This window comes from Triturus cristatus, chromosome 3_1, assembly GCF_964204655.1.
Source record: "Triturus cristatus chromosome 3_1, aTriCri1.1, whole genome shotgun sequence".
Taxonomy (NCBI): Eukaryota; Metazoa; Chordata; class Amphibia; order Caudata; family Salamandridae; genus Triturus; species Triturus cristatus.
Genome location: NC_140583.1, coordinates 466,728,512 through 466,755,108, shown reverse-complemented (window position 1 = coordinate 466,755,108; position 26,597 = coordinate 466,728,512). Strand labels below are relative to the sequence as shown.

Below are 26,597 nucleotides of genomic sequence, written 5' to 3'. Positions count from 1 at the left end.
AGCCGGGAGCGACGCTTAAGGCAACCTGATTGTCATTTTTAAAATTTATTGTATCTGTGTACTTTTTAAAAATCACTTTGCACCCCTCCCCCTGCACTCACCTGTGGCACTGGCAAGCAGCTGATCTGATCGCTGTGTACACCCAGGACCCACGCGCAAGCCGCCATTACCGGCAGCGAGGAGACCAGGACACGCCCCCTCCGGGTGGCCACGCCCACCTCCGACCAAAAACAGTTAAAAAGCGCGCTCTGATCGCGAGAGCTGCACTTGAACCTAAATTCCCCTGAGGCGGAAGCCGGGAGCGACGCTTAAGGCAACCTGATTGTCATTTTTAAAATTTATTGTATCTGTGTACTTTTTAAAAATCACTTTGCACCCCTCCCCCTGCACTCACCTGTGGCACTGGCAAGCAGCTGATCTGATCGCTGTGTACACCCAGGACCCACGCGCAAGCCGCCATTACCGGCAGCGAGGAGACCAGGACACGCCCCCTCCGGGTGGCCACGCCCACCTCCGACCATCTCGCCTTCCGTCCATAAATTATGTGTCAGTTCAGGGAGCGCAGCGGACGGGCGCAGCGGGCGCGCCGTAGGCGCGCCAAAGGCAAGCCCGTCTGGGCCCGTCCGGGCCCAGACGGTCCCAGGCCCAGTGACTCTGCCTGGTGGCCCTCAGGATCGTGTGATGTATACGGGAGATGCACTACGCGCCCTACAACCTAAAGAAAACCTTGCCTGCAACCACACGCATATTGAAGGTAATACATTCACGAATTGTTCGCGCTGTAATCCGACCCCCCTGAACTCGACAAAACCCGCATTGAAGATGGGACTTCTTAACTGCCGCTCCCTCCCTAAACATGCAATCGAATTAAATTTACTAATTCAAGATCAGGATCTCGACATACTGTTTTTAACGGAAACTTGGCTATCAGATAGCACCGACCCGGACATCGTTACGGCCCTTCCTACAGGCTATCTCTCCCAAGCTTTACACAGACCCAAAGGGAGAGGAGGGGGGTAGCCATAATTCTCAGGGAACAATTTACCTGCAGAATCTCCAACGCCTACATTGAGGATTGTGAGAGCTGTGAATTCTCCATCCAAACCTCCCCAGCTCATTCCCTGGCAGGGTTGTTGATCTACCGCCCCCCAGGTGCTCCTGGGAACTTTATTAATGCCGTCATCGAATCGGTATCACAACTAGCTTCGTCCACCTCCAATTTCCTGATGCTAGGCGATATAAACTTCCACTTCATGGATCCTTCGGATCGGTCAGCCTCTGACCTCCGGCAAGACCTAACATCACTAAATATCCGGCTGGTGAACAACGAGCCCACCCATGAGAAGGGACACCTATTGGACCCCATCCTCACTAATATACCAACCATCACCACCAAATCACCCGTGACCCTCCCATGGACGGACCATTTTTTGGTCCCTTTCGCCTGGGAAATTCCCACTTCGTACCCCCGAACCTCTAAAATTCAGGTAACTGACCGTCGATGGCGCAAACTGTCACCTGAAGAATGGGCTGCCACCCTTACAGACTCCATCCCCGAGTTCTCCTCCGACCCTACCATGGTGGACAAGCAGTTTAATGAGTGGATCACCTCATCCCTAGATACTCTGCTCCCAAAAACTGCGACCCTCAAACATCCTAAAAGACTATCTTCTGCTCTATGGTACACCCCAGAGCTTAAAGCTCTGCGCCAGGAGTGCAAGAGAACAGAACGCTCCTGGAGAAGAGATAAATCGGTAATTAATAAAAACATCTACTCTAGTTCTCTTCTATCCTATAAAATCGCTATCCGGAAAACTAAAAGCACGTTCTTCCGGGAGAGAATAGAGAAAGCGGGATGCTCTAGCAAGGAATCATATGTCATCCTTAGAGAGCTTATTAAAACCCCAGAACAGAGACCAGGATACCCGTCCGATCCTAAAGCCGATCAGGAGAAATGCCAACTGCTGGCTAATTTCTTTCACGAGAAAATCCAAACAATTCTGGATTCAATTCCCCCTGCGAGTCCGTGTGAAGATAACGTTCTCCCCTGCCCTACACTACCTACTTGTCTCACCTCGTGGGGCCAAGTTACAACAGAAGAAGTAAGAAACACGCTTAAATCTATGAAGAGCGGATCCCCTAGGGACCCTGCTCCACTCCGAATCCTCAAGGAGGTAGCCCCCACAATCATCCCCCCTCTTACTCATCTGATCAACACCTCACTCCAACAAGGAGTTGTACCCCCGAGTTGGAAGATGGCCGTCGTAAAAGCCCTATTGAAGAAACCATCCCTCGACCCTGAAAATCTGGCTAATTACAGGCCCATTTCCTTACTCCCAGGAGTCAGCAAAATCGCTGAAAAACTGATCAATAGGAAACTCTCGCAGTTTCTGGAGGCCAACAACAAGCTAAAAAGTTCCCAGACGGGCTTCCGACCAGGGCAGGGCACGGACATCGCCCTCCTGGCAGCGGTGGAGGAGGCCAGAGCGCTATTGGATGGAGGAGGATCAGTGGCAGTGATCCTCCTCGACCTAAGTGCGGCGTTCGACACCGTGAACCACCAACTCCTCATCAATAGACTCAAAAGAGTTGGTGTGGAAGGCACAGCCCTGTCCTGGCTTTCATCCTTCTTGGCCCAACGGACCTACCAGATCTGGGAGAAGAACGCCCGCTCCTCCGAAATGCCCCTCCAATGTGGTGTGCCTCAGGGCTCCTCTCTGAGTCCTACATTATTTAATATCTATATGTCCACATTGGAGGAGGTTATCACCCCATTCGGAGTGCGCGTTATCAGCTATGCTGACGACACGCAGCTAGTGGTGTCTCTGTCCCATCCCAGACAACACTCAGCTGACCTATACAACTGCCTCACGCAGGTCCATCACTGGATGAATAGGTCAGCCCTAAAGCTAAATGGGACGAAAACTGAGGTTCTTCTTCTTGGCCCAAAAGGAATCTCACTCTCCCCGAACATCTGGCCAGCTTGTCTGGGTCCCCCCCCTGACCCAAAAACAGAGGTAAAAAGTTTGGGCGTGTGGATTGATACTGACCTCTCGTTTACTATACAGGCAAAGAAGGTTGCCGGGACCTGCTTTGGTCTCCTGAAATCTCTGAGGAAAGTCCTGCCCCTCCTACCCTTCAACTCCCAAAAACTGTTAATCCAAGGCCTAATAGTATCGAGGCTTGATTACAGCAACGTGATCTATCTGGGCGCTCCGGAAGCGACCCTCAACAAGCTTCAGAGAATCCAGAACACCGCTGCCCGGATTATCACAAATACCCCTGCCAGAACCTCTGCTAAACCTGCTCTCAAACGTCTTCATTGGCTCCCCATAAGGGAGCGAGTCAAATTCAAGGCCCTATGCCTAGTTCATAAATCATTACAAAATCAAGGCCCCCCGATTCTTAGCAAATTCATCACCCGCTATAAAACTACAAGACCCCTCCGTTCAGACTCAGAAAACTTCATCAACACCCCCAGATTCAAGAAAGCCCGATCAGGAGGAAGACGTTTCTCGGTCCAAGCTGCACGCCTCTGGAATTCGCTCCCCCGCTACCTGAGACTCGAATCACAATACCTGCTCTTCAGGAAGCAGCTAAAGACTCATCTCTTTCCCTAAGGTCTTAAGTCCTCCCTTTATTCGGAGCTTTTGCTTCCCTCCCCCCCCCTCCCCCCCCCCCCTCCTTTGCTCTGCCCCGGGTCCGCCGAACTGTTGAATTGGGGTTCCTAGCGCTGGGATACTTCTTGGTGACTATGCGCTCTACAAAAATAAATAATAATAAATAATAATAATAATCGGCTAACTGGTAAATGCAAACTGCTTAAAGTAAACGTGACAGATTAAAAATTTCAGTGCAAGTTAAAACAAGGTAATAGTCCTGGTGGGTACTGAACACAACCCACGACCAGGAAACAGTGTAATAAGATTTTATTGTATATGGGACTTATTTATTGAGAGAAAAATAAAATATTTGTGATACACAATGGCGTTTTAGAGGATAATGGAAAAAAAAGGGAAATAAGAGCAGAGATACAGGGATCACAATAGAGAGCAGCAAGAGGTACTGCAGTGAGAATTTATTAAATGGTTGAGGCCATGAGAAAGTGGTAGAACTGTGAGAGGAGTGACGTCGGAGTGGAACTCTTCAGGGGTTGCTTGGCATACAGGAAGTTACCATGGCTCGCCTATTCTTCATCCACCACAGTACTGATACTCAATTGAAGTACCAATAACTAGTAAACATTGCTCATTAAACAAATACTCTTAGGACTAATATTAAAAAGAGTAAACCTAATTCCAACAGAAAATGTATAGGAACAGTGAAAAATGTACAAGGATAGTTAGAACTCAGAAGGCAGTGAGTGTTTAAGAGAAAAATTGGATGCTGAAAGGAAGCATCTGGAGACATTAGGATCATAAATGTCAAAAACAGGGTACCTGGAAGTCAAACTGTCTTTTGGGAAAGATAACTTTTCCTTGGGGAAAAAGTTTGATTAATGCCGATAATACCACAAAAATATTTTTGTTTTTAAAAATCTGACTCAACTTCACTTTGTTGAGTTAACGCTCAGTTATCCAGTAAAACTGTCAGACAATCTGAACAATGACTTTACTAACGTCTTTGCTACTAAAATATACTCTCTGGTAACTAAGATTAGGAATTCACCTCACCGTTGTTCCTTCCTTAGCTGTCCTTGGCTGAGAATTTTACCTGTTGTCCTGATCTTTACCTGAAACATTCACTAACTGGAGAGGGGTAACAATGTAAGAGGAGCCGGTCAGGCTTTCGTTCAGATCCACAGTCTACATATGTCATGAAGTAATGATTTGCAGGTGTGGCATCAATTATCTGCATGGATGCTACAGTCTATACAGAAACAGATGATCCCTGTTAGCCTAAACATGCTATAGTTACTCCAATGATATACTTCTATAATGTGTCAGTCAGGCACACATTTTAAAACCAATCCTAATTGCTGTTTGTAGCTAAATAAATTTGATTCCATGGGGTAACAACGGCATGTATAGGGTTTATGGAAGAAAAAACAACATTTGGACTGCAATCAGTCAGGTTTTCACTTGCCATTTGGTATGGAGTCAGCCCTCGCTGATATCAAAAAGAAACTTGGGTGGATCAAGGATTTAGCGGTAACCAACAAGCATTAGGTTATTGCAATTTTGCCTACCTTTGATAGTAAATTATTCAGAGACTGGGTACGAGGCCTTGGTTTTAGAGGAATGGTTAGAAACAGATAACCTTTTTCAAAACGGGACACATGCAACAGGTAAAATTTGATCTTGCCTGAGTCAGCAAAAACCCTGTGGATGTGCAGTCTGTCTGGGTTCAGCATTAACTTCTTTGTTGCTCAATAGATATGTTTTTCACTCTGACGTATTCAAATCATACAGGCTGCATTACTTGATGTATGTATGCGATGGCCTTGCGCAGCAGCAAACCTGTCTTTCAGGTATTACGCTGGATGCAATACAGCAGGCTAATCGTTCAACAATGTTCCTTACTAGGGGTGGGCGGAATTTGCGTAGTCGCGCTACGCAAAGCTCTGCAAAACGGTAAAAAATCTCCACGAGCACGCAGAAATTCCGCGAACATGCTGTTTGTGTGCTCGGGGGAAAATATCTCGCAAACACGCATTTTGAGAACGCGATCAAGCAAAAAATTCTGCGAAGCAGCGGAACGCAGAATATTGGGCAATTCCGCATTCTCCGCGGAACGCGAAATTACCCAAATTCCGCGAGCGGAACGAAATTTACCGCCCAGGCCTATTCCTTACCTTTTTGCTAGGAAATCCGTTTGGTTGTCGCCGCTTCACTGCTGAACATCATGCCATAGACCACACATGTTTGCCTCACTGAAAAATCAAGAATTGTGTCTTGATCAAATTTGGCATCCTCAAAACCAGATTTCACGGGTGAAAGCATGCAGCTCTGTCTAGTCAAGTAAATTTTCCAACTTATCTATATAACCAAGGGAGTGACTCTCTGCAATGGATAATGCGGTGTATGCATTATAATTCAAATCTGTACACTTGGGTTTTCAGTGTGCTCTATTCAAAAATCTAAAACCAGTCAGACTTGATTTGAGGCTTAAGAAGCAATCAATCAATCAATCAATCAATCAATCAAACAGTACTTGCATAGAGCGGCTTATTACCAGGGATTGTATCCAGGGGCTGGGTTGTGGGTTTCAGTCAAAGAGCAAGGTCTTAAGCTTCTTCTTGAAGTCGATCATTGAGGGTGATATTCAGAGAAGAAGGACATTCCAGGATGAGGTGGGAGAAGGCACATTCTCTGGTGTGGTGGCAGCAGCAGGTACATGGTCTGTGGAAGAGCGAGGTAGGCAGGGCCGAGGTTTCTGGATGCTTTGTGGATGTTAAGGCGGTGGTTCAGGTATGCCGGTCCTTGGTCGTGGAGGGCTTTGCAGGCGTGGGTCTCTCAGGTGCTGGCTGGTGTGGGTTCTTTTGGGCAGGTTAAGGATCAGACTGGCTCCTGCGTTCAAAATCATCTCAAGTCTTCTCATGAGTTCGCTGGTGGTGCCTGCATATAGTGTGTTGCCGCAGTCCAGGCGGCTGGTGACGAGGGCCTGCATAACTATTTCCCTGGTGCTGATGGTGAGCCACTTGAAGAATATGCAGAGACTGTGGAAGCAGGCTGAGGAGACAGCGTTGACCTGTTATTTTATGGAGAGTTTATTGTCCAGGATGATGCAGAGGTTATGGCGATGGTCTTTCGCAGTGAGGGTGGGTCTGAGTTCGATGGCCACCAGGTGTCATTCCAGGGGGAGGTGTGGCGGCCGCAAATCAGTACTTCACTTTTGTCCATGTTAAGCTCTAGGCAATTGCCCTTCATCCATGAAGTTGGACTTGTAATGGTGGGGTCAACTGAGAGCACGAGGATGAGCTGGGTGTCGGTGTAGGAAATTAAGTTGATGCTGTGGGTTCTGACGATGTTTGCGAGTGGTGTCATTTAGATGTTGAAGAGGGTCAGACCGAGGGATGAGCCTTGTGGGATGCAGCAGATCGTGCACTCGGGTTGTGAAGTGAAAGAAGGGAGACTCATTCTGTGGGCATGCCCCGTGAGGTAAGATGCCATCCATTTAAGGGCATCATCTTTGATTCCGATCTGGCATAGCTGTTTGATGAGTGTGTGGTGGGAGAGAGGTCGAGAAGGATAAGGGCGGACGATTCTCCTCTGTCGAGTAGGGTGCAGATGTCTGTTGCGGCGGTAAGCCCCGTCTCAGTGCTGTGGGTGGCTCTGAATCCTGATTGGCAGGGGTTTAGTAGGTTGTTTCTCTCCAGGTGTTTGGTGATTTGGAGGTTGAAGGCATTCTCCAGGACTCCGGTGGGATACGGGAGCAGCAAAATGGGGTGGTAGTTCTTGAGATCACTGAGGTCTGTGGAGGATTTCTTGAGGAGGAGTCTGGCCTCTGAGTTTTTCCAGGTGTTGGAAAAGGTGGATGAGGTGATGGAGGCATTGAGGATGGTGGTGAGCTGGTGGATGATCTTCTCACTTCCGAGGTTGAAGAGCTGATGAGGGCATGGGTTGGAGGGTGCTCCCGAGTGGATGGAGTTCATTAAGGCAGTAGTGTTTGGTGTGCTAAGCTGTTTCCATGCGGTGAGCATGTTGTCGCTGGAGATCTTTGTGGGGGTGAGGAGGCTGAGTTGGTCAGTAGGATGGGAATTGAAGTTTTTGTATATGGTGGCTATCTTGCTGTGGAAGTGGTCTGCTAGTGTGTTGCAGAGTTTTTGTGAGGCGGGGATCGAGTTTTTTGTGGCAGAAGGGCAGGTGAACTCTCTGACATTGGTGAAAAGTTCCTTGGTCTGGATGCAGTTTGCCAGCGCCTCTTTGGTGTCTCTGAGTTGGCGGTGGTAAGTGTTGAGGACAGGCTTGAAAGTGACCCAATCAGTGTTGTTTCTGCTAGTGCACAATCTTCTTTATAGGTGTTTGCATCTGGTTTCATAGTGCTGAGTTCTGGGGTGTACCAGCTGGCTTGTTTGGTGTATCTTGATTAATGCATTTTGGCTCATTTGGTGGGGCGACTCGGTTGGTGGCGCTGGTGATACAGGCGTTAAGATTTTCTATTGCCTGATTCAGGTTGGCGGAGACGTCAGTTTGGGTGTTGCTGAGGGCGTTGGTTCATTGGTGCTGTGAGACTTTGGTTCAGTTGTGGAAGGGGGCGCTGTGGTGGTTGGGGGTTGTACAGGGTAGTATGACGATGATAAGGTGGACGATGTAATGATCTGACCAGGTGAGTTCTGTGGTGTGGCTATATCTGTTTCTGTTGCTGGCTGTGAAGATGGGGTCTAGAATGTGTCCTGATCTGTGCGTGTGGTCTGAGACCAGCTGCAACAGGCCGATGTTGTCCATTCGTACCATGAGGTCTGTGGAGTTGGTGTTTGTGGGGTTGTCCAGGTGGAAGTTGAGATCTCCCAGGAAGATGTAGTGTTTGGAATCGATGGCGAGTGGGGTGATGAATTCTGTGATGGCATTGCAAAGCCCGGTTCATGGCCCTGGGGGCCTGTATGTGAGGATGACTTTGATGGTCGTTTTGTCATTTGTGTGGAGCTGGTAGTTCAGGTGTTCCATGATCGGCATAGTTTCGTCTTCAGTGGTGGTGCAGGTGATTGACTCCGTATGTACGATGGTGATGCCCCTCTGTGTCTGTTGGTGCGGTCCTGGTCTTTCATCTTGAATCCGTTAGGTGCTGCGGTAGTGATGTCGGGGACTGATGCGGGAGTGAGCCAGGTCACTTCAGGGGAGAGGGTGGAGATAGTGTCCCAGACGTCTGTGGTGTGTTTACAGAGTAATCTGGCATTAATCAGGAGGCAGTGGAGGTGCTCTGTGTAGTGCCAACTGGAAGGGAAGCGTAGTGTGGGTTTCGGCGAGGGCGTTTGGCCCAGGGATGGAGGTGAACTGGCAGTAGAGGCAGGTGAACGGTCCTGCTGTGAAGTGAGGGGATGCAAGTCAGCAGTTGTCGTTGCATCTGGGGTCCAGGGCATGAAGATCTGCGATGGAGCACCTTTGGGAGTCTAGAGTGCCAGGGTTCCTGGTGCTGGGCACGGTCCAGGTGTGGACTAGCTTGCCTTCGGCGCACCCGCTACATGCGGCTGCAGTGCGGCCTCCATAAAAAAAGGTCCTGGGAGGGGCGCTGGGGAGGTTAGAAAAGAGGGAAAGATACCGAAGGAATGGTGAAGCCGGAAAGTGGTAAGGACGCTGTGCCTGGGGCACAGGAACCTGGGTCTAGGGTGACTGTGACCAGGGCGGCAGGTGGGGTCTGCTGTCGGGCAAGGCTGGTGAGGCTGTCTCCTAATGCATGAGTGGTCCTCCACTTAGCAGCGGAAGAGACTGGTAGCAGGGGTGAGTTGGCAAGTACCTGCTCACTGGAGCCGCGCTGTGGCCTCCTTGAAATAGATCCTGGGGGGCGCTGGGAAGATGGCAGGTAGGAAAAGCAGGAAAGGACCCGGGGGAATGGCCAGGTGGGAAAGTGGCGAGGGCACCGTGACTGTGGCACAGGAGCCTGGATCTAGACTGACTGGGACCAGGCGGCAGGAGAGGTGTGCTGTCTAGTGAGGATGCACTTGCCAAGGCTGCCAGATGGTGAGGCTGTCTCCTATTGCAGGAGTGGTCTTCCAGTCAGCTGCGGAAGAGGCTGGAAGCAGAGGAGATCTGGCAAGGAAATGCAAAGACTTATGTTACTTGACTAGTTCAGGGTGGAATTTCAACTTGAGCTTAAAATTCTGTCTGAAGCTATACTCATTTTAATAGCAAGATGAGGAAATCAGGGATCAGAACATGGCTGTGCTTTGGGCAAAATTTGAAGTTTACTCAAAATGAATTTTTCTGGCAGTCCCACTAAGTATTAGTTGATCTTGTGACTATTTTGTGCTCCCATAAAAGGAGGTAGCCCACACCTAGACGCAACCCTGAGGATGCATTGCATATGGCAAATAACCAAAAATAACAAGAAGGTACCCTATGTTTTGAGGAAAACATAGGGTGATCTTAACATATTACCAATGTCAGCATAAATAAATTAAAAAGTGCAAAAATCCAAATCTTGGTGGTTTTGTTCAATCAAAACGCTTTCATATCCAATAGGAAATTGTGATTATCATTCTAAGTTTTGTTGCTTGCACAATATTTTTATTTGGCATAGTGTTCCAGCCTTTTAAATACATGTACAGCAATAAACTGAAGTGTTTTTGTAAAATATGTTCTAATATGGAACCAATCCCTGAACTGAAAAGGAGTACATAGTTTTGTGCTGCTCTTTAAAGTTGCATCTTACCTGGTGAAAAGGAAACACGCCTATCTTTCTTGTGAGTTTCGTAACCTTTTTCCTGACCGGTTTCTCTATCTACACTGAAAAGAATATAATTATACTCAAGTTAGATAAGCTTGAAAATGAATTATTTTGTGTAGCAATATCAACTGTGCGTGCATTGTGGAGGTTGGGGAATAGATGCAGAGGAATGTGACTACCTGTCAAAGTCGACTGAATAAACTCATTCCTGTTTTTGTATTTAATAAAAGTAGTACATAAATAGCTAGTACCATAACGTTCTGGTTTAATTTGGAATTTATGGCTTATGAAAATAGCAAGAGTACACCTCCAAAAAGATAAGATCTCCAATTTCTACATAGAGATACTAAGTGTTTCAGGGATGAAAGCTCTCCCAACATACCTCATAGGTTGATGTGGCCCCGTAAAGCTCTTTTCTGCGGTAGGATGAAAGCTTGTATGTTGTGGCTCTTCAGGTGGTGGTTGTCTGTTGAGACTGTTAAAAGACATGACAATTGGAAGCAGTGTGAAAGTCAAATTAACCAATAACATGAAGCAAGCAGATGGCTACCAAATATCTAAGACCTTTGGTCTCTGCTTGACTAGGTAGAATTCATAGATTGATTTGATAAGCCAGAAGGCCATTAATCTCCTCGTCGTCATAATTCATTTCCAGTAATACATCAACAACTGGATACCATTATTCTCCTAAATACACAGAAGCAAGGATTCATCTCTTGATTGAATGTCAAACATGCTAAAGGTACTGACACTTGCAGCAGTTTTCGTCAGGGAGACACCCCGCCATCATTTGGTAAACAGGCAGAAGTAAATCACAGGATTGTTGGTCAACTGAATCATCCATGTTTGTCTTTTCAGCCACAGTGTACGTCCAATCTTGGCTGTTAGGAATTCTTCAAAAATGTTGAATAATTCTTTAAACCTTTGATACATTGACTCTCTCCATTTCAGAGTCGACTGCCCAGCACCTCACTAAAATCTACAATGTCAAACCAAACCTTTTTAGGTCGAACCTAGGAAGAGCATGCGCTGTCTCTTTGAGACATGCTGCGTTCAGTTTGTGAACTTACCTCCCGACCATAGTCTTGTATTTGCTGACTGCAATGTTGTTCTCATATTCTTTCTTCCTATTTGTTTATGGCATGCATTTTTCATGCCTCTTGCAGAGTTTATCCCTCCCAGAGAGCAGGGACCAAGTAAAATGTCACTCCACTAGTTACCATTGTAGCATCTGTTTTGAAACGACTTTTTTTTGTTTGGAGCTCACTTGTGTTTTCAGTTGCTAGAACTTGTGACTGCCTTGAAATCTGTGCGGCTATAAGGGCTTTATGTTTCTGTGTGCCTTTTATTTTATTAGCACTTTGCCCGCATCACAGCTTCCGCGCTGATCCCTTTTAAGGGGTTATGCAAGCTGGGGTGACTAGTTATCCAATTAACTCTGTTGCTAGAGCCTGTGAGTTTAGCTGAATGTAACCCTCTTCTTTCAGGGGGAGGGCGCATGCTTTGAGCGTGTCACCAAATAGGCAGCTACTTCTCATTTGCTTCTCTGACTGCTCACCCTTGTTTCAAATTCCACTTAAATAGACCGACTGCAACCTGTTATTCTGCAATTTGGTCCAGTTCAAGATAAAAGCACTTTTCCTTTGCAAGTAAGTATGCAGTGAGGAAAGGTAGAGAATTCTAAAACAGATTTGCACTGTAGCATGACACCCAGTAGAATCATGTTCTTTGTGATAAGTTAGCACTCTAGTTCTTTATTGTCACTTTGAGCCTGTGCCTGAATGGTTGGCTGTGCATAGAATGATAGAGCCCCATCTTTCACAGAGGACGTGTACATGCGTGAACAAGCATTTTACATTTTAATCACATAGCAAAGAGTTCCAGTACTGTACGTCATTATGTTCTATCGCTATTTATGTTGATTTTTTCACTTCTTTCCACAGGCAAACAAGATGGCTAATGTAGCCGGTATGTGTGTTACACTCTTACAATGTACAGGGACTGGTCAGTGTTTGTGCTCCTCTAGCCATTGCAGGAGATTGCGGGATGTTGCTGGTGCTTTACTGAGTGAGGTTTAGGTGATAGTGAGGTGCTTGGGTGAGTCAGTGTGATATCTCAGTGAGTTTCTACTGCTTGTGTGAGATATTTTAGGGTATTTGTGGTACTTGAACGAAAAGATGCTTTGGTGAAGGTAAGGTGCATGAGCGAGTTTGAGATACTGTTGAGAGAGAGAAATGACTTGTGCATGTAAAGTGCTCACATACTTAAGAGTGAGACAACTGAAGCGGAGCAGTTCCTCGGGGAGGTTGACTAATGAGTTTGAAGGTGGCCTTGGGTGCAGGTCGAAGTGCCTGAGTGTGAGGCTACTGAGTGAGTACAGCCCTGTGGGGAATGAGTGAGGTGCTCTGGATACCCCGCTGCATCACAAGGGGAGCTCAGACTGACACTGAGCTGATCCAGGGCGGCATGTGTTATATGGAGCAAGTTGTGCGGGAAGGCCAGCTTGTTTCCTGTTTCTTTCAGCGCACTTTCTTTTCTCTCGCTCACAGTCTTTCCCTGCCTGTTTCTTGTCCACCCTCTTTCTCGCCTGTCTCTCGCTCATCTTCTTTCTTGCCTGTGTTTTGTTCACCTTCTTTACCTATGTCTCTCTAACCTTATTTCCCTGCCTCTCTCTTGCTCATCCTCTTTCTCACCGGTCACCCTCTCAACTTCTTTCCCTGCCCATCTCCCACTCACCTTCTTTCCCTGTCCGTCTCATGCTCACCTTCTTTCCCTGCATGTCTCCCGCTCACTCTCTGTCCCTGACTTGAGCCTAGTAATGAGTGTCTCTCTAATCCTGCTGTGGACCTATTCCTTGGAGCCTTCATAGTGGGTTCTCACAGTCAAGTGCATTTCCTAATGGTCAGACAGATTTTTCCTTTCACTTGGAGCACAAGACCTCACTATTGTACATGAACAAAGATAATTTTATAACCCCATGAAATACTTTTTTCTCTCTATCTACCTCTGTCTCTTAACTCGATCTCTATAACCCTCTTCATATACATGTATAATAGAGTAAGCGATAGTGACCGTAGTTATGGTTCAGGCCCACTCTCTATTGAGATGGTATTTTATGTTGCGTTCCTCACTTGAGCACAGTTTGGGTAATCTGCGTGAAATGTGGCACCCAAATTCCGTATCCAGCAGTATTTAATATGCAGGTTTAACTCAGGTCCATCTAGAAAAGAGGCATTTAAGGAGTGGGTCAAACTTCCGCAGTAAGTTTTGCCTTTAATTGCGATCTGTCAGAGGTAACAGGTCAAGAAGATTCCCGTCACCGTGGACCTGAACCGGATCATCAAAGTGCTCAAAGGCACCATAAACCGTAAGTTACAGATAACCACGGAAAATTAACTTAACCAGGTAGCAAACTGAGTGGAGAAAGCAGAAAATGTACAGGGACTAGCGGGTAGAAAAGAGGTCTGGGATTGTGTTCTGCTATTCAACTAATTTGTTTCAGCTCCTCTGCACACCCTTTTTAGGTCTCACCTGAGCCAGCGCATGCGCTGCTCTGGCGAGACATTTAGTAGCTGCTTCAAAAGTGCTACCTTGCCGGCCACCAGCTTGTTATTACACGCACAAGGGCGAACGACGTGCACAGCACTTTTTTTCGTTGCGCGTGCAGACCACTTGCGTCACCACTCGTGTTTTTTTAATTTCATTTTTGCGAGCACAGAGCGCGTCATCGCGATCACTTTTGCTTTCACCCTGATGATTTTCGCGGTCGTGCAGCGTTACTTTTACGGCCGCGCGGCCAATGCTTGTTTAGCTTTGTCGCCTTGTGCTGAGAATTCATAGACTCTGATTTAACTTTATCCTTGTGATCGTTTCTTAATAGTTAAGTTCATCCTGATTCCTGGCCCCTTCCTTTTACTCTTCTCACTGTTTACAGTTTTCAAGCGGTCCCCCAAGCGGCTGTAGAGGAGGAGGTAACATCTCCATTGACTCAGCTCCAGCCACTCACAAACTCTAGTAATGGCAGTGGACCAGGCAAACTTTTATCTTCAAAACTGTTTTCGCTAACATGACAGGAGCAGTTTCGGCAATAACCGAGTGCCGGCTGGTCCACAATACCATTGCAGCAAGATGGACCCGGCACTGTTTTTTAAATTTTCCATTGTCAAACCCTCAAAGCGGAGGATTGTCTTTGGAAAATGAAAAATCATTGTCACTGGTGCTAAGAGACAAAATACAGCACATAGGGAACATTGCTGTATTTTTTCCTGCCCTGTACATTTACTGTGGTTGGCCCTCCAGACAGGAAGTACCAAGGCAGACATACCACCCAACTTCCAGTATCCACACAGTCTGAGATACACATTTTCATGGATTTACCAATGTTGTAAATATATTTTTTGTGGGTGCTCTATGTTGTTTCTGAAGACGTCACTGAATGGTGGCACACAAATGGTATACAAAGAGGAAAATAAATATTTCTTTCATGAACAAAATAAAAAACAACAAGCATTGGCATAGCCAATAGGTCTCGCCTTTGGGACCTTATAAGTGCTTAGCCATGTAACAGTTGATGTTGTTGCACCAAGGATATTGTGCTGCATAACTAAATACTTATAAGGTCCCAAAAGCAAGACCTATTGGCTATGCCAATGCTTGTTAGGTTGAGCCTACAGCGCTTGAGTTGCCAGGCAATCTGTTGTATGTGTTTCGTGGCGTCTGACTCCTCATTTGCTTAGTATTGGCTTTTGTTTCTGTCATTAAAAAATGATAGCTTGCAAATGGCTAACATTTGCTACATGTCCCATCTTTTCTCTGTAGTTAATGCCCATGGACGAGCAGCGATGCGCACACTGCAGCAGCACACGCGAAGCCGGCTTTCACGCCCCTTGTTAGGAAAGCAGCGCTGTGTGGCACAGCCCCCAACTAGCACCGACTCTTTCCCTAAATGAGGTCTCGAATTGATGCCATTTATGTGCATCAGTTGCTCCTTGACGCTGTTGCTTCTTGGCGCTGCTGTAATGTCTGTGACGTAACAGGCCCGCCACGTTGGGTCATGTGACCCGTGTTTAATAAAAAAAGGTCTGCACGTACGTACGCCACTCAGGCGAACGGCGAGTAAGACCACTGACCATTAAAAGCGGCTCCTGTGGTTATTAGTGCATCACGGCCCTCAGCGAAGGCCGAAGTGAATGCCCCCGTTAGGTCGCTCCATACGCGATCCTCACAACACCACAGCTGCTCTTCAGGAGGCAGAACTTCCTGAACTGCTACGATATCTTACGCCACCTTATCTTCCATGCTGTATATATATATATTTGTTTTTATCCCTGGTTTTGCTTTCTTACAGCCTGCCTACTATGTAATGCAATTTCCATCTGTTTTTCTTTACAGTATGTATGTAAAGCGCTCTGATACCTACGGGTCAAGCTAGCGCTATATAAAACTTTTAAAATAAAATAAATAAAATAGATATGCACCTTGTGCAACAAGAACTACAGCTCCCAGAGGCCCCAGCGAGTGTGCCCCGCGCTTTCAGAGAGGTGATTTTGCCCCCTGATCACAGGTAGTGGCGTTTCCGGGGAGACAGGAGGAGAGACCGAGCAAGAGTTAGACACCCAGCCATATAGTGAGAGCTAGAGGAGAAAGAGCATCCAGGAGCCGAGGGGCAAGGAGGGTAACCAGTGGGGGAGTGTTTGAAACAGTGCGCTGTTTCTCGACCCGGCGTCTGTTCCATTCTTCTGTCTCCCCTGTTTCTAGTTTTCACTTACTGTCCTTATTGTCCACTCTCTGACGAGCTCAACTGTCTGTTTCAGCGGGTCTCCATCTTACATCTCTCTCGAGCTCCCTGTCTCAACTCTATGTACCTCTCTTCCTCTCTCATAGGCTATGGTAACTGTTATACAGTTTTCTTCCTCTCTCTATCTGCTTGTTTTACAACTGCAATACGTTTATTTAGCAGCACGAGAAAAGGCTGCGAGCCATACAGCACAGGGCGATGTGATGGTTAATTCATGCTAAATAAACTACACACAATATTAGTTCTCGGACGAAACAGTAAAAATAGTCGACAATTCAGAATTCAATTTCTAGCACTCCCTCTTTTGGAAGCTAGAAAGTAAATTTTAAGGGAATTAAATGATTTGCCCCGGGAACACACTCTTTGGTCAAGTGAGAAATTCGGGAGTACCATCAATAGACCCAATTCAAAAAGTCCTATTTGGACTTAAATGTATGTTTATACCTAAACATTTCTGGGTTTGCTCCACAAACGTATTCACAAAAGGATACCAAGCAGTTGTAAATACATTTACTCCTGTGTATTTTTTCATCATGAATGCTTACAAAAACATGAGTGAATCTCATGCAAGGAGGCAAGGAGTGGATTGTGTGGTTTTTGCACGTCATTGTTAGTCTTGTTGTGGGTGAGTGAACATTCATGACCATGTCTGTTTGTAATCATTCACAAACTCTTAACCAACCTTTACTACCTTGGAAATGGTTGTAGATTCACATCAGAGAAGGGCTGGAGTAAATCATTTCTAGCGCTGGAAGGGGAAAGAGACACTCCAAACTTGGTGGTCCTTAACAAGGGAGGTAGGAGGGAATATTCGATTGCGCATCGACGCTGCCTTTTTCCAATGAGTGAGTGAACTATATTTACAGATCTGCCGCAGGTAAATGTCTACGCATGTAAAAGTCACATGACTCTCCAAGGAGTACACATGAAATCCTGGCAAATGGCGCAGTTATCTATGTCTTTCCAGGATAGGTTTGTGAATTGCAAAAGAAAATGCATTGAAAAGGAACTCTAAATCTTCACACATTCACTTTTTTGTTGAATTATGCCCTTTGCATTTTGATTTCATATTTTGTAATTTAACCACTGGGGCACTCCCACATCGTTCTTTTATGCATAAAGAAATAAGTAGATCTGGGATTGGTTGTTAGTCTATAAACTTTGGGTTTCTATGTGTTGTTTCTTAATTGTTTTGTAAAAAATAATGACTGCAACCGTGAGCATTCATAACCCTGGGCGTAGTTCGCGAAGTAGCGCTACGCGTAGCTACGCAAAATGCACTTCGCACTACGCGAGCTACGCGTAGCACTTCGCGAACTGCGTAGTACCCTGTTCGCACTGTGCAAGATGCCGTTTTCAATGATTGCACAGTGCGGACAAGCATCCGGCACTGTGCAATCATTGAAAACGGCATCTTGCACAGTGCGAGCTGTAGTTTTCTGCCGCTCGAGTAGATTTTTACTCGAGCTGCAGCTTTCTCAACCCGGACTGGTAGTTTCTCATTGCGAGCGGTCGCGAGCATACGCGACCACTCGCAATGAGAAACCTGACCTCCCTGCGTTCAGAATCTCCCCGGGAGGTTTATTTTCCACGCTCACGATCGGCAACTTGATGTTGCTGATCGCGAACGAGGAGAAGGTCTCGCCGGGATGTCATTTTGCTTGCTCGCGGTCGCCAACTTGACGTTGAGGACCGTGAGCAAGCAAAAAATGACTGCTGTGCTACACTACGCGTGTTTGCACTGTGCTACGTGCAATTCGCGTAGTGCGAAGTAGCGCAAACTACGCGAGTGTAGCGTAGTGCTTTGCCCAGGGTTAATTCACATACAGAATTATTTATTATTATTATTTAGCAGTTTGTAGAGTGCACAGCTACCCCCAACGGGAGTGTCCTTGCGCTGAAGCAGTCGACTGAATAACAGGTGTGGGGGAACTATGTGTTGGTGAAGAACCAGATTTTAAGGGCACGACGGAAAGTTAATTCAGTCTCCGATATGCGGATGGAGAGTGGAAGGGCATTCCAGTGTTTGGCGGTCCTAAACGCTAAGGCTCTGCTGCCTGTCCTCACCTTACAAAAGCAGGGAATGACGAGGAGACGTAGTTGGTTGGATCTCAGGGCCCGGTCGTGATGGTAATGCTGGAGTCTGCCTTTCAGGTACGAAGGGTTTAGTCCTTTGGTGGCTCTGAATGCCAAGGTAAGTGCCTTGAATTCTTTGCGCCGGATCACAGGTAGCCAATGAAGGTTTCTCAGGTAGGGAGTGATAGAGTGGCAGAAGGGTATTTTGCATATCAATCTGGCAGCGGTGTTCTGGATTATTTGCAGTCTACGAGTCAGACAACGAGGAGACCCAGATAGAGACTGTTACCGTAGTCCAAGTGTGATGTAATTAGTGCATGGACTACTGTTCTTCAACACTCCAAAGGCAGGAAGTGGAGGAATTCCCACATAGTACATAACTTCCCAAAGCTTGGGGAAGAGACTTGCCTTATTTTGGGATTTACAGGAGAGTTCATTGTCGAATCGGAACCCCAGGTTTCTCACCGAGCCCACAGGCTTAGGGGGAGGATTCAACTCCTGTGGCCACCAGAGCGCAGAGGGGGGAGGGGACTTCTGGTTGAAGAAAAGTACCTCAGTTTTATCTGAGTTCAGCTTGTGACAGTTCAGTCTCATCCAGGCTGAGATGTTACTCAGACACCTTCTGAAGTTTGCAAAGGCCGCTTCCGATTGATTTGTAAAGGAGAACATCATCTGGGTGTCATCCGTGTAGGAGATCACCCTCACCCCACAGGATTTCATAAGAGCCACCAGTTGTGAGAGGTAGGCGTTAAAAAGGAGAGAACTCAATGCGGATCCCTGGGGAACTCCTCACAGTAGGGGTTTCTCGAAAGAGATGAAAGGGCAGAGAAAGACTTGTTGTGACTGGTTTTCCAGAAAGGACCGGATCCAGGACAAGGCCGTGCCCTGAATGCCCAGGCCACTTAGAATGGAGTGGGCAACTGTGTCGAAGGCCGTGGACAGATCGAGTAGCACAAGCATAGTTGCTTTGCCCTGGTCAACAGTCTTGCGGACACTCTCGGATACTTCAAGGAGGGCGGTCTCCGTGCTATAGCCAGCTCTGAAGCCAGATTGGGAGTCATGGAATTGATTCCTAGATTCTAAATGATCATAAAGTTGCTCTTGGACTATTTGTTCAAGAATATTCGCCGTTGCCGGAAGCAGGGAGATGGGTCTGACGTTTTTGTATTCTGCGGGGTCGGCATCCGGTTTTTTGTGGATCGGCAGGAGGTAAGCCTGTTTCCACACTGCTGGGAAAATTTCTGAGCTCAGGGAGGTGTTCCAGATCTGATTTAGCGGCCATTCATACATGGTGCCAAGAGTTTATAAAACTGGGCCGGGCAGGGAATGCCCAGTGACCCATATTTGCAAGTTAATCGTTTTTGCTGGGAAGCATCAAGAGAGAGAGGGCGGAATTTGGTCAGCGCATCATTATTGTCGAGCGAGACAGTGGGCTCTGAGGTAGTCTGGGTGGAAGTGAAGGTGGTATAGATAGCTTTGATATTGTCTTGGAAAAAGTCAGACTGTCCTGTACAAAGGAAGGCACTGGGGAATACCGTGCTGGCATTGGCAACAGGTTTAGTAAAATCTTGGACAATTTTGAAGAGTGTTTTTGCTGAATTTCCAATGAATCTGATCCTATGGGAGAAGTAGTCCCTCATAGTGTTGCGCTTAAATTTGTGAATTTTTAAGGCTTTTCTGTAAGCTAACGTGGCAGCGGGGTCGTGGGATTGTCTACAGAAGCGCTTAAATTTTTTACAGTGACATTTCTCCACAAGGAGTTCAGGGGAGAACCATGGGGCTGATGGTCTCTTCCTAGTGGAAGTGACTGATCTGAGGGAGGCAACAATGTCTAAGGCATTAGACATCCAGCTGTTAAGTTTACTGAGTCTTCGTCAGGGTTATCAGACAATTGGATTGGTGTTGTTGAGAGTGCGGGCGTCATAATATTTCTGGTGACATGGCGCCACATTCTCCTTTTCTCTAGGAGTTGATGTGGTCTGGAAAAGAGGTAGTTCAACTCCAGGCTGAAAGGTATTAAAAAGTGGTCTGACCAAGTGAGGGATAAGGGGGGCGCTACTCTCAAGTTAGGGTCATTAGAAAAATGAGGTCCAGAATATGGCCAGCTGCATGTGTAGGGCCATTGACCAGCTGTGTCAGGTTGAGTCCATCTAACGCTTCGGCCAATTGACTAACTTTTGTGCAATTGTTGTTGTCCATATGGACGCTAAAATCACCTAAAATCGTGAACCTGGCGTGCATGAGCGAAAGGTCAGGTACTATATCGTATAGTTCTGTCAGGTGGCAAGCTGGGGAGTTCGGGGGTCTATAAACTAAGATGTCAGCCATCGAGAGGCCAGCTGCGATCTTAACGCAGAGGAACATAGCTTCTAGGGGCCCCGTGTTTTCAATCTTATTGTGTGAAATTTCCGAGCCTTCTCTAAGAATCACAGATTTCCCCCCCTCCCCTGGTTTTGTTACCAGCCCTATTAACCCCAATCAGCCGATATCCAGCCGGTATGGCTACACTGACGTCAGGGTTGGAGCTTTCTCTGAGTTAGGTTTCGGTGAGGAACATTAAATCCCACGAGTGTGCCTCCAAGGAGAGCCAGATATCATCAGAGTGTCTAGGGAGGGATCTGAAGTTAATCAGGTAGGGCCTCATGGGGGGAGTGGGTCCGGGCCTGATTGGTGAGGGCGGGGTTCATGGAAGGTGCGTCCTTGAAACGCAGGGAACCTGGCATAAGCGAGTATGAGCAGACACTACAGTCCGTTTGTTGGTTTGATCCCACGCAGTCTAGTTTGAAAGTGTAATCACAGTCCCTGATGTTCATGTTTAGTAGTTGTTCCCTGGACCAACAGATACGTGCACCGGGCAAGCCACGGGCAGCATGGCTGGTGCTGGCCGCGGTCCGGACGCGGACGGTTGCAGACAGGCTTGCCTTATCGCCGCGGCCCCGTTTAAATAATCACCCATGAGCGGGAAAGCTAAAGTGCTGCCCCGAAATGCGCTGCTTCCGGCCTCACAGTGATTTCCTGTGTGGTAAGGTCAGGTAGAGAGAGCCTCCCCCGATCGTGTGAAGTATGCCATAGAATGTTTTTGTATTTAAGTTTAACAAAAACGCTTAATGATTACACAAAATGTTTATGCATTTACGTTTTTACAAAATAACATTCAACAATGACAGTCCATCCACAGGCTGCCATCTTTGACTGGCTTAGACGGACAATCTTAAATGGGTGCTGCAAGTGGTGGCAAGGGCCTGGTAGCAGCATCTGGGAACCTTATGGGACGTTCCAGAAGTCCCAGACAGGCAGAATACTGTCACTCAACAATAAGGGAGCCAATAGTGGGCTGACCTGTTCCTACATGCTATATACTGTGGAGGGTGTAAGCAAAATGGGAATGACACTGCAGCAGTCCAGTGTGTAGGAAGGTGGAATCTGACTGCATGGTTGCTCCCACTTTTTTCCTGGTGTTTTGCTTGTTTTCACTTAGTCTGGCTGGAATCCTGCAATTCAGGACCCCAGCCTATCTGCTTTCTCCCTAAAATTGATTGCATGTACTTTAGGCACACTCCAGATTGGATTCTGGGGTACCCTTATAAGTCCCTAGTATATGGTATACTATGTACCCAGGGCATAGGTACCCCAGAGGCCTACCAGGGGCTGCAGCATGTATTATGCCACCCCTGGGAAGCCATGCAATATGACACAACAGGTCTGCTACAGCAGCCTGTGTAAGGTGGTGTATGCACCCCTTACTGAGATATAGGTTCCCTACATCTCTCCATATCACTGCACATGTAAACCTATCAGTCACCCCTATGGCAGGCCTTAACAATCCTGAAGGCAGGGTGCTGGGTTTCATGTGAGAGGGTGCCCATGCATAAGCAGAGCCCCTCTGCAGCTTTCGGAACCTTTATTCTGGGGTTGTTTGTGATGCAGCCAAACCATATACTCTTAAGTGCATTAGAACCTTGCAGTAAATGCTAACTTTGGAATGGCTGCATGGAAACATATTGTGTTTGGTAAAACACCTTGGAATCATACCCCCACACCAGTAACTGCGGGCGGGGGGTATGATTCCACCCTACTAGAGGGAGAAACAGGATAGCACCGGTATACCCGGTACCAGCTTAACAGACCCTGGCATCACAAAATGGATGCTGCCAACCACAGACACGAGTCTGTCCTCCTGCTGCTGGACAAAACCCCAGCAGGGGAGGCCTGGACAATGGATTTCCAGGGAAGTGTAACCACCTCTCAGACAGGCATTAGTGTATTGGGGCTGGGTGGGTGCACTCCAAGAGTGCTTTGATGTCTTCACTGGGGGCACATTTGGTGTCCCTGTGCATAGTCCAGCGCAAACCGGTTGCAGGGGCACTCAGCTCCTGCTCTGGCGCGAAACTGGACAAAGGATATGGGTGTAGCCACCCCTCTGTCCTGACCCTCCCATAGATGAGTCCCCGGAATTTGTCCCACCCCTTCCTTGGGTATAAAGTAGGAACCCCTGACTACAGGACTTTAGATTTACCTGGACGAAACTCTGCTACAGATTTACCAGAACTTCTACTATCTACACGATGTTGGGTGACCAAAGAATCTCCCTTGGAGTAAAGGAGTTACTCCCCTGCAAGGCAGGCACCAAAGACGCATCTGTCCGTTTTGCATCGATGCTGCTCCCGAAGGACGATTTTGCAACACAGGAGGTGGGTTTCCAAGCTTCCCCGAGGCCGATCCGTGCTCTTAGCAACTCTGAGATCCATAGCCCTTGTGGGGACCGTGCAACCCGAACCCCTGGACACTGTGACCATTTGCAGCAGCATTCGCTTCTTGGCGATCCCTGAGGCTGTGCTTTGGGCTACTTGTAGTCCAGACCCCACCGAAGATTGCTGGCCTACACTCCTCGAATGACCCGTGGGCTGGTATCTAGTGATTCCTCTCAAGGTCCCTTCGCGATCCCTTGTCAGTCGACTTGTGGGTCCCTGAGAAGGGTACTTTAACTTTCAATGGGCTTTCCTGGTTGCTCCAGACTTGCCCTGACTCTCCATCGCTTGGATGTCCACAGGACCTTGCTGGCCCACACCAAAGCCATTTTTCTCTCACCGCGTGGGTTGCTGTTGCCAAGGCTCGTTGGTCTCCAATTCAGAAACTGACCCCCCCCAACACTCGTCATCCTTTGTGGGACAGCTCGCCAGCGGACTGTGATTGTCATCGACGCCTCCTGGTCTCCGTGGCAGTGGAGTCAAGCTTCACCTCTTTGCACCTGAAACACCCGACATCGATGGGCATTCGTCTATCGTGCCCCTGGTCACTGGCAAGTGACCCAGACTCTGTCCCCTCTGCTTTCAGGTTCTTCACATCTTCGATCCAGGCTTGGGCCACACCGGACACATCTCCTTCCCACAGCAGCAGCAGCACTTTGCAGCTCATCGCCATTGAAATTAACGATTCCCGACACCATTTGCCACCTATGCACCCGGCTTCCCTAGGTGAGGTAACATGGATACTCCGGTTCTCCTGTGGGTGCTGACACTAGAACCCCCTAAGTCTAAAGGGGTTTGCTCAAAGTCCTCTTCTAAGTGTCCTTATTCTTTAAAATTCCAACCGCGACTTTCCTATTGAATTGTACGGGGCTTGTGGCTGTGTCCTCCGTGGGTCTCCTGTGTCACTACCTTGTGTGGTTCCTTGGGGTCCCAGCGATTCTACGTGCTCTAGGCACTGTGTCTGGTAAAGTCGTGGTTCTTATACCACTTTCTTAATATATGGTTTGGTTTCCCCCTGGGGCCCATTGTATATTGTGCTATTTACTGTAGTTTAATAACTGTGTTATTGTGTGCCTTGCTCTCTAAATTCATAAAGAGGTTTTTAGAGAGTGTTTAGAAATAAATACATATATTTTATATATATACCTTGTGTGGTTCTCCTTTCATTTAGTTATTCAAGCGGTTATAATTTGATAAACCAAGCTGCTTTACACTCCTTCAAGACTTAGCCTGAAGGCTGCTCTCCATAGCTACCACTAGGATAGCTTTCAATCAAGGTTGTCTTAAACCTATTCATCAATATGGGTTGTTTGGACTGGTACAAGGTGCCCACTATAACTAGTGGACAGCATGTACCAGGCCAACTTCTCACACAGTACATACAAATATACATATGTATTCTTTATTACAAGCAAAAGGCGTTGGCTATTGACGGACATAAAGCTGGTTCCATGTGTATCATTGTCCACGTAACATTGCGATGTTGTGCTTACACAGTGTCTGCTGTGCGACCTGGGCAACTGCTTGCAATGCGCCGGGTATACCAATCTGGAACTACTCACAGAGCTTGGTTGCATGTAGTTGCAGATATTCTGCCTCATGTATATTCATAAGACTGGATTTCTTCTGGAAATACTTACAATCGGGTGCAAATGCATAGATGGCAGCCTGCAATGGACCATTTGCATTCACATTTGTGTGCAGGTATTGAAACGCTTGTCCATTGACATTGGTTGTTTAAAAGGGAACGGTCAATGGAACTACTGTCTGATGTCATGCAGCTCTAAAGCTGTCATTTGAAGCGTGGAAGCTGTCCTTGTTACCAAAGGACAAGGGAAGTCAGTAACATTTCAGTTCTATATGACTGCCCAAGTAATCGCAAACCATTGGTACATTTCTTTGCAAATCAGAAAGAACGGGGTAGCACCTTTTGGTCTCCCAATTTCAATTTCATTGAAATTCATTCAGGAATCACACTCTAATTTTGACATGTTGGGGCCAATTCATAAACATTCCTGAGTATGTGAAGTAGAAATACAGGAACACTCTTTGACATGCTCATACATGCCTTTGTGAATTACATCCAACTTCCTGCTACTAGAAGTGAAGAGGGGACAATCATTTGTATTTGTACTAACTGCATATGAATCTTCAATTTTATTCCCATTTTAGATGTTGTGGGGCCAATCTACAACAGCACATAAGTTTCAACTAAGGAGTGCTATAGGAGAAGTACGCACTTCAAAATTTGTTTGTGAATAGGTCCTATGGTATTTTGGTGTTCACACTCGCTAAGCCTACGACTATGCTCTGTGCAGGCTTTGCAGCAGTAATAACTACATAAGATAGTTTTTTACAAAATGTTTGAGCTCACCGATTCCTATTTCATAGTGCTGTAAGTAATAGAAGTAGATATTTTTATTTACCCTGTCATAATTTTCAATCAATCAGGTTTTTCAGTTAAAGAAAAGATTGCAGTTGGCTTTAAACGCGGCGGCAAGGACCATCTACAAGCTACCCAAACACTCCTCTGCTAAAACTGGTTTGTCTTCCTTACCCTGGCTTCCACTGGAGGAAAGGATAAAGTTTAAGGCCCTATGTTTGGCCCACAGGAGACTGAACCGGAGAGAGCTTCCCTTGATCAGGGGCCTGTATCAGCACATGCCCGCAATAGAAGTCTACGATCTTCTAATGTAGGGCTCCTGAAGGTCCCACATGTTCGTAGATCCAAATGGGGGGCAGATCATTTTCTTATCTGTCCCCCAAGCATTGGAACTCTATGCCAAAAGAATTGACAATGGAACCCAATGAGATAAAGTTTAGAAAAATGCTCAAAACTTGGATCTACTCTCATTAGTTAATTGGACATCAGCTCTTGATTGTTAAGGTTGCGCTTTCTGATTCACTCAGTGCTGGGGAACCTTCCGGTAGCTATGTGCTTTATAAACCCACATAGCATAACATTGCATATCATTGCATTTGAACCATTACAAATGAATACCAATGACAACATATGATATAAAACAGAATAAAATCACAACTATATTCCATTTTTGGTTATATTCCTGGTAACGGTCAAAGAAGCTACAAATACATCAGCCACAGAAATAGCACCTTTAATAATTATTTACATGAATGAAGGAATGCATGAAAAGTAATTTGTAAAGCGCAAACAGCTGCTACCAAGGAAGCTCTCTGGCGCTATGTTAGGTTAGGAAGAGAGGAAGACATGCTACACCTCTCGGGACAACAGAGTCTTCAGGTGTGCGTTAAAGGCGGCTTCTGTGGGGCTTGAACAAGTCTTCTGACAATATTCAGATGTAGAGTGAATTATCTCCTGGATCCAATGTATCTCAGGGTTAAGCACCCTAAGCCATTGTGTCCCGAAAACTACTACCAAGTTAGGTGAGTCAATCAACTTGCATACCAATGATTCCAAAGCACCCTCTGCCACTGAATATGTCTCCAGCTGATATCCCCAGCAGTTAACTGATCATCATCAATGCCCTTTCCAATGCTTCTTTCTTCTTGGTGGGAATATTCACTCTGATCTGAAAAGAGTTATCTAAAAGTTCCAAGTTGCACCAGAACAATGAGGGCTAATACTGTGACTGACCTCTTCAAGGTGGCTAGGTGAAGGACAAACGAAAGTG

At 46.7% G+C, this 26,597-nt stretch overlaps 1 protein-coding gene across 1 annotated transcript in view; it reads right to left on the bottom strand.

The window, feature by feature from the left end:
- LOC146860421 (endophilin-A3-like) overlaps positions 1-26,597 on the bottom strand; it is a 650,579-nt gene that overhangs the window by 119,719 nt on the left and 504,263 nt on the right. Inside the window, exons 5-6 of the mRNA XM_085646346.1 lie at positions 10,706-10,798; positions 10,309-10,382 (exon numbers count right to left, since the gene is read on the bottom strand). Coding sequence (XP_085502472.1) covers positions 10,309-10,382; positions 10,706-10,798 — 167 coding nt within the window. The remainder of the gene's footprint in view (positions 1-10,308; positions 10,383-10,705; positions 10,799-26,597) is intronic.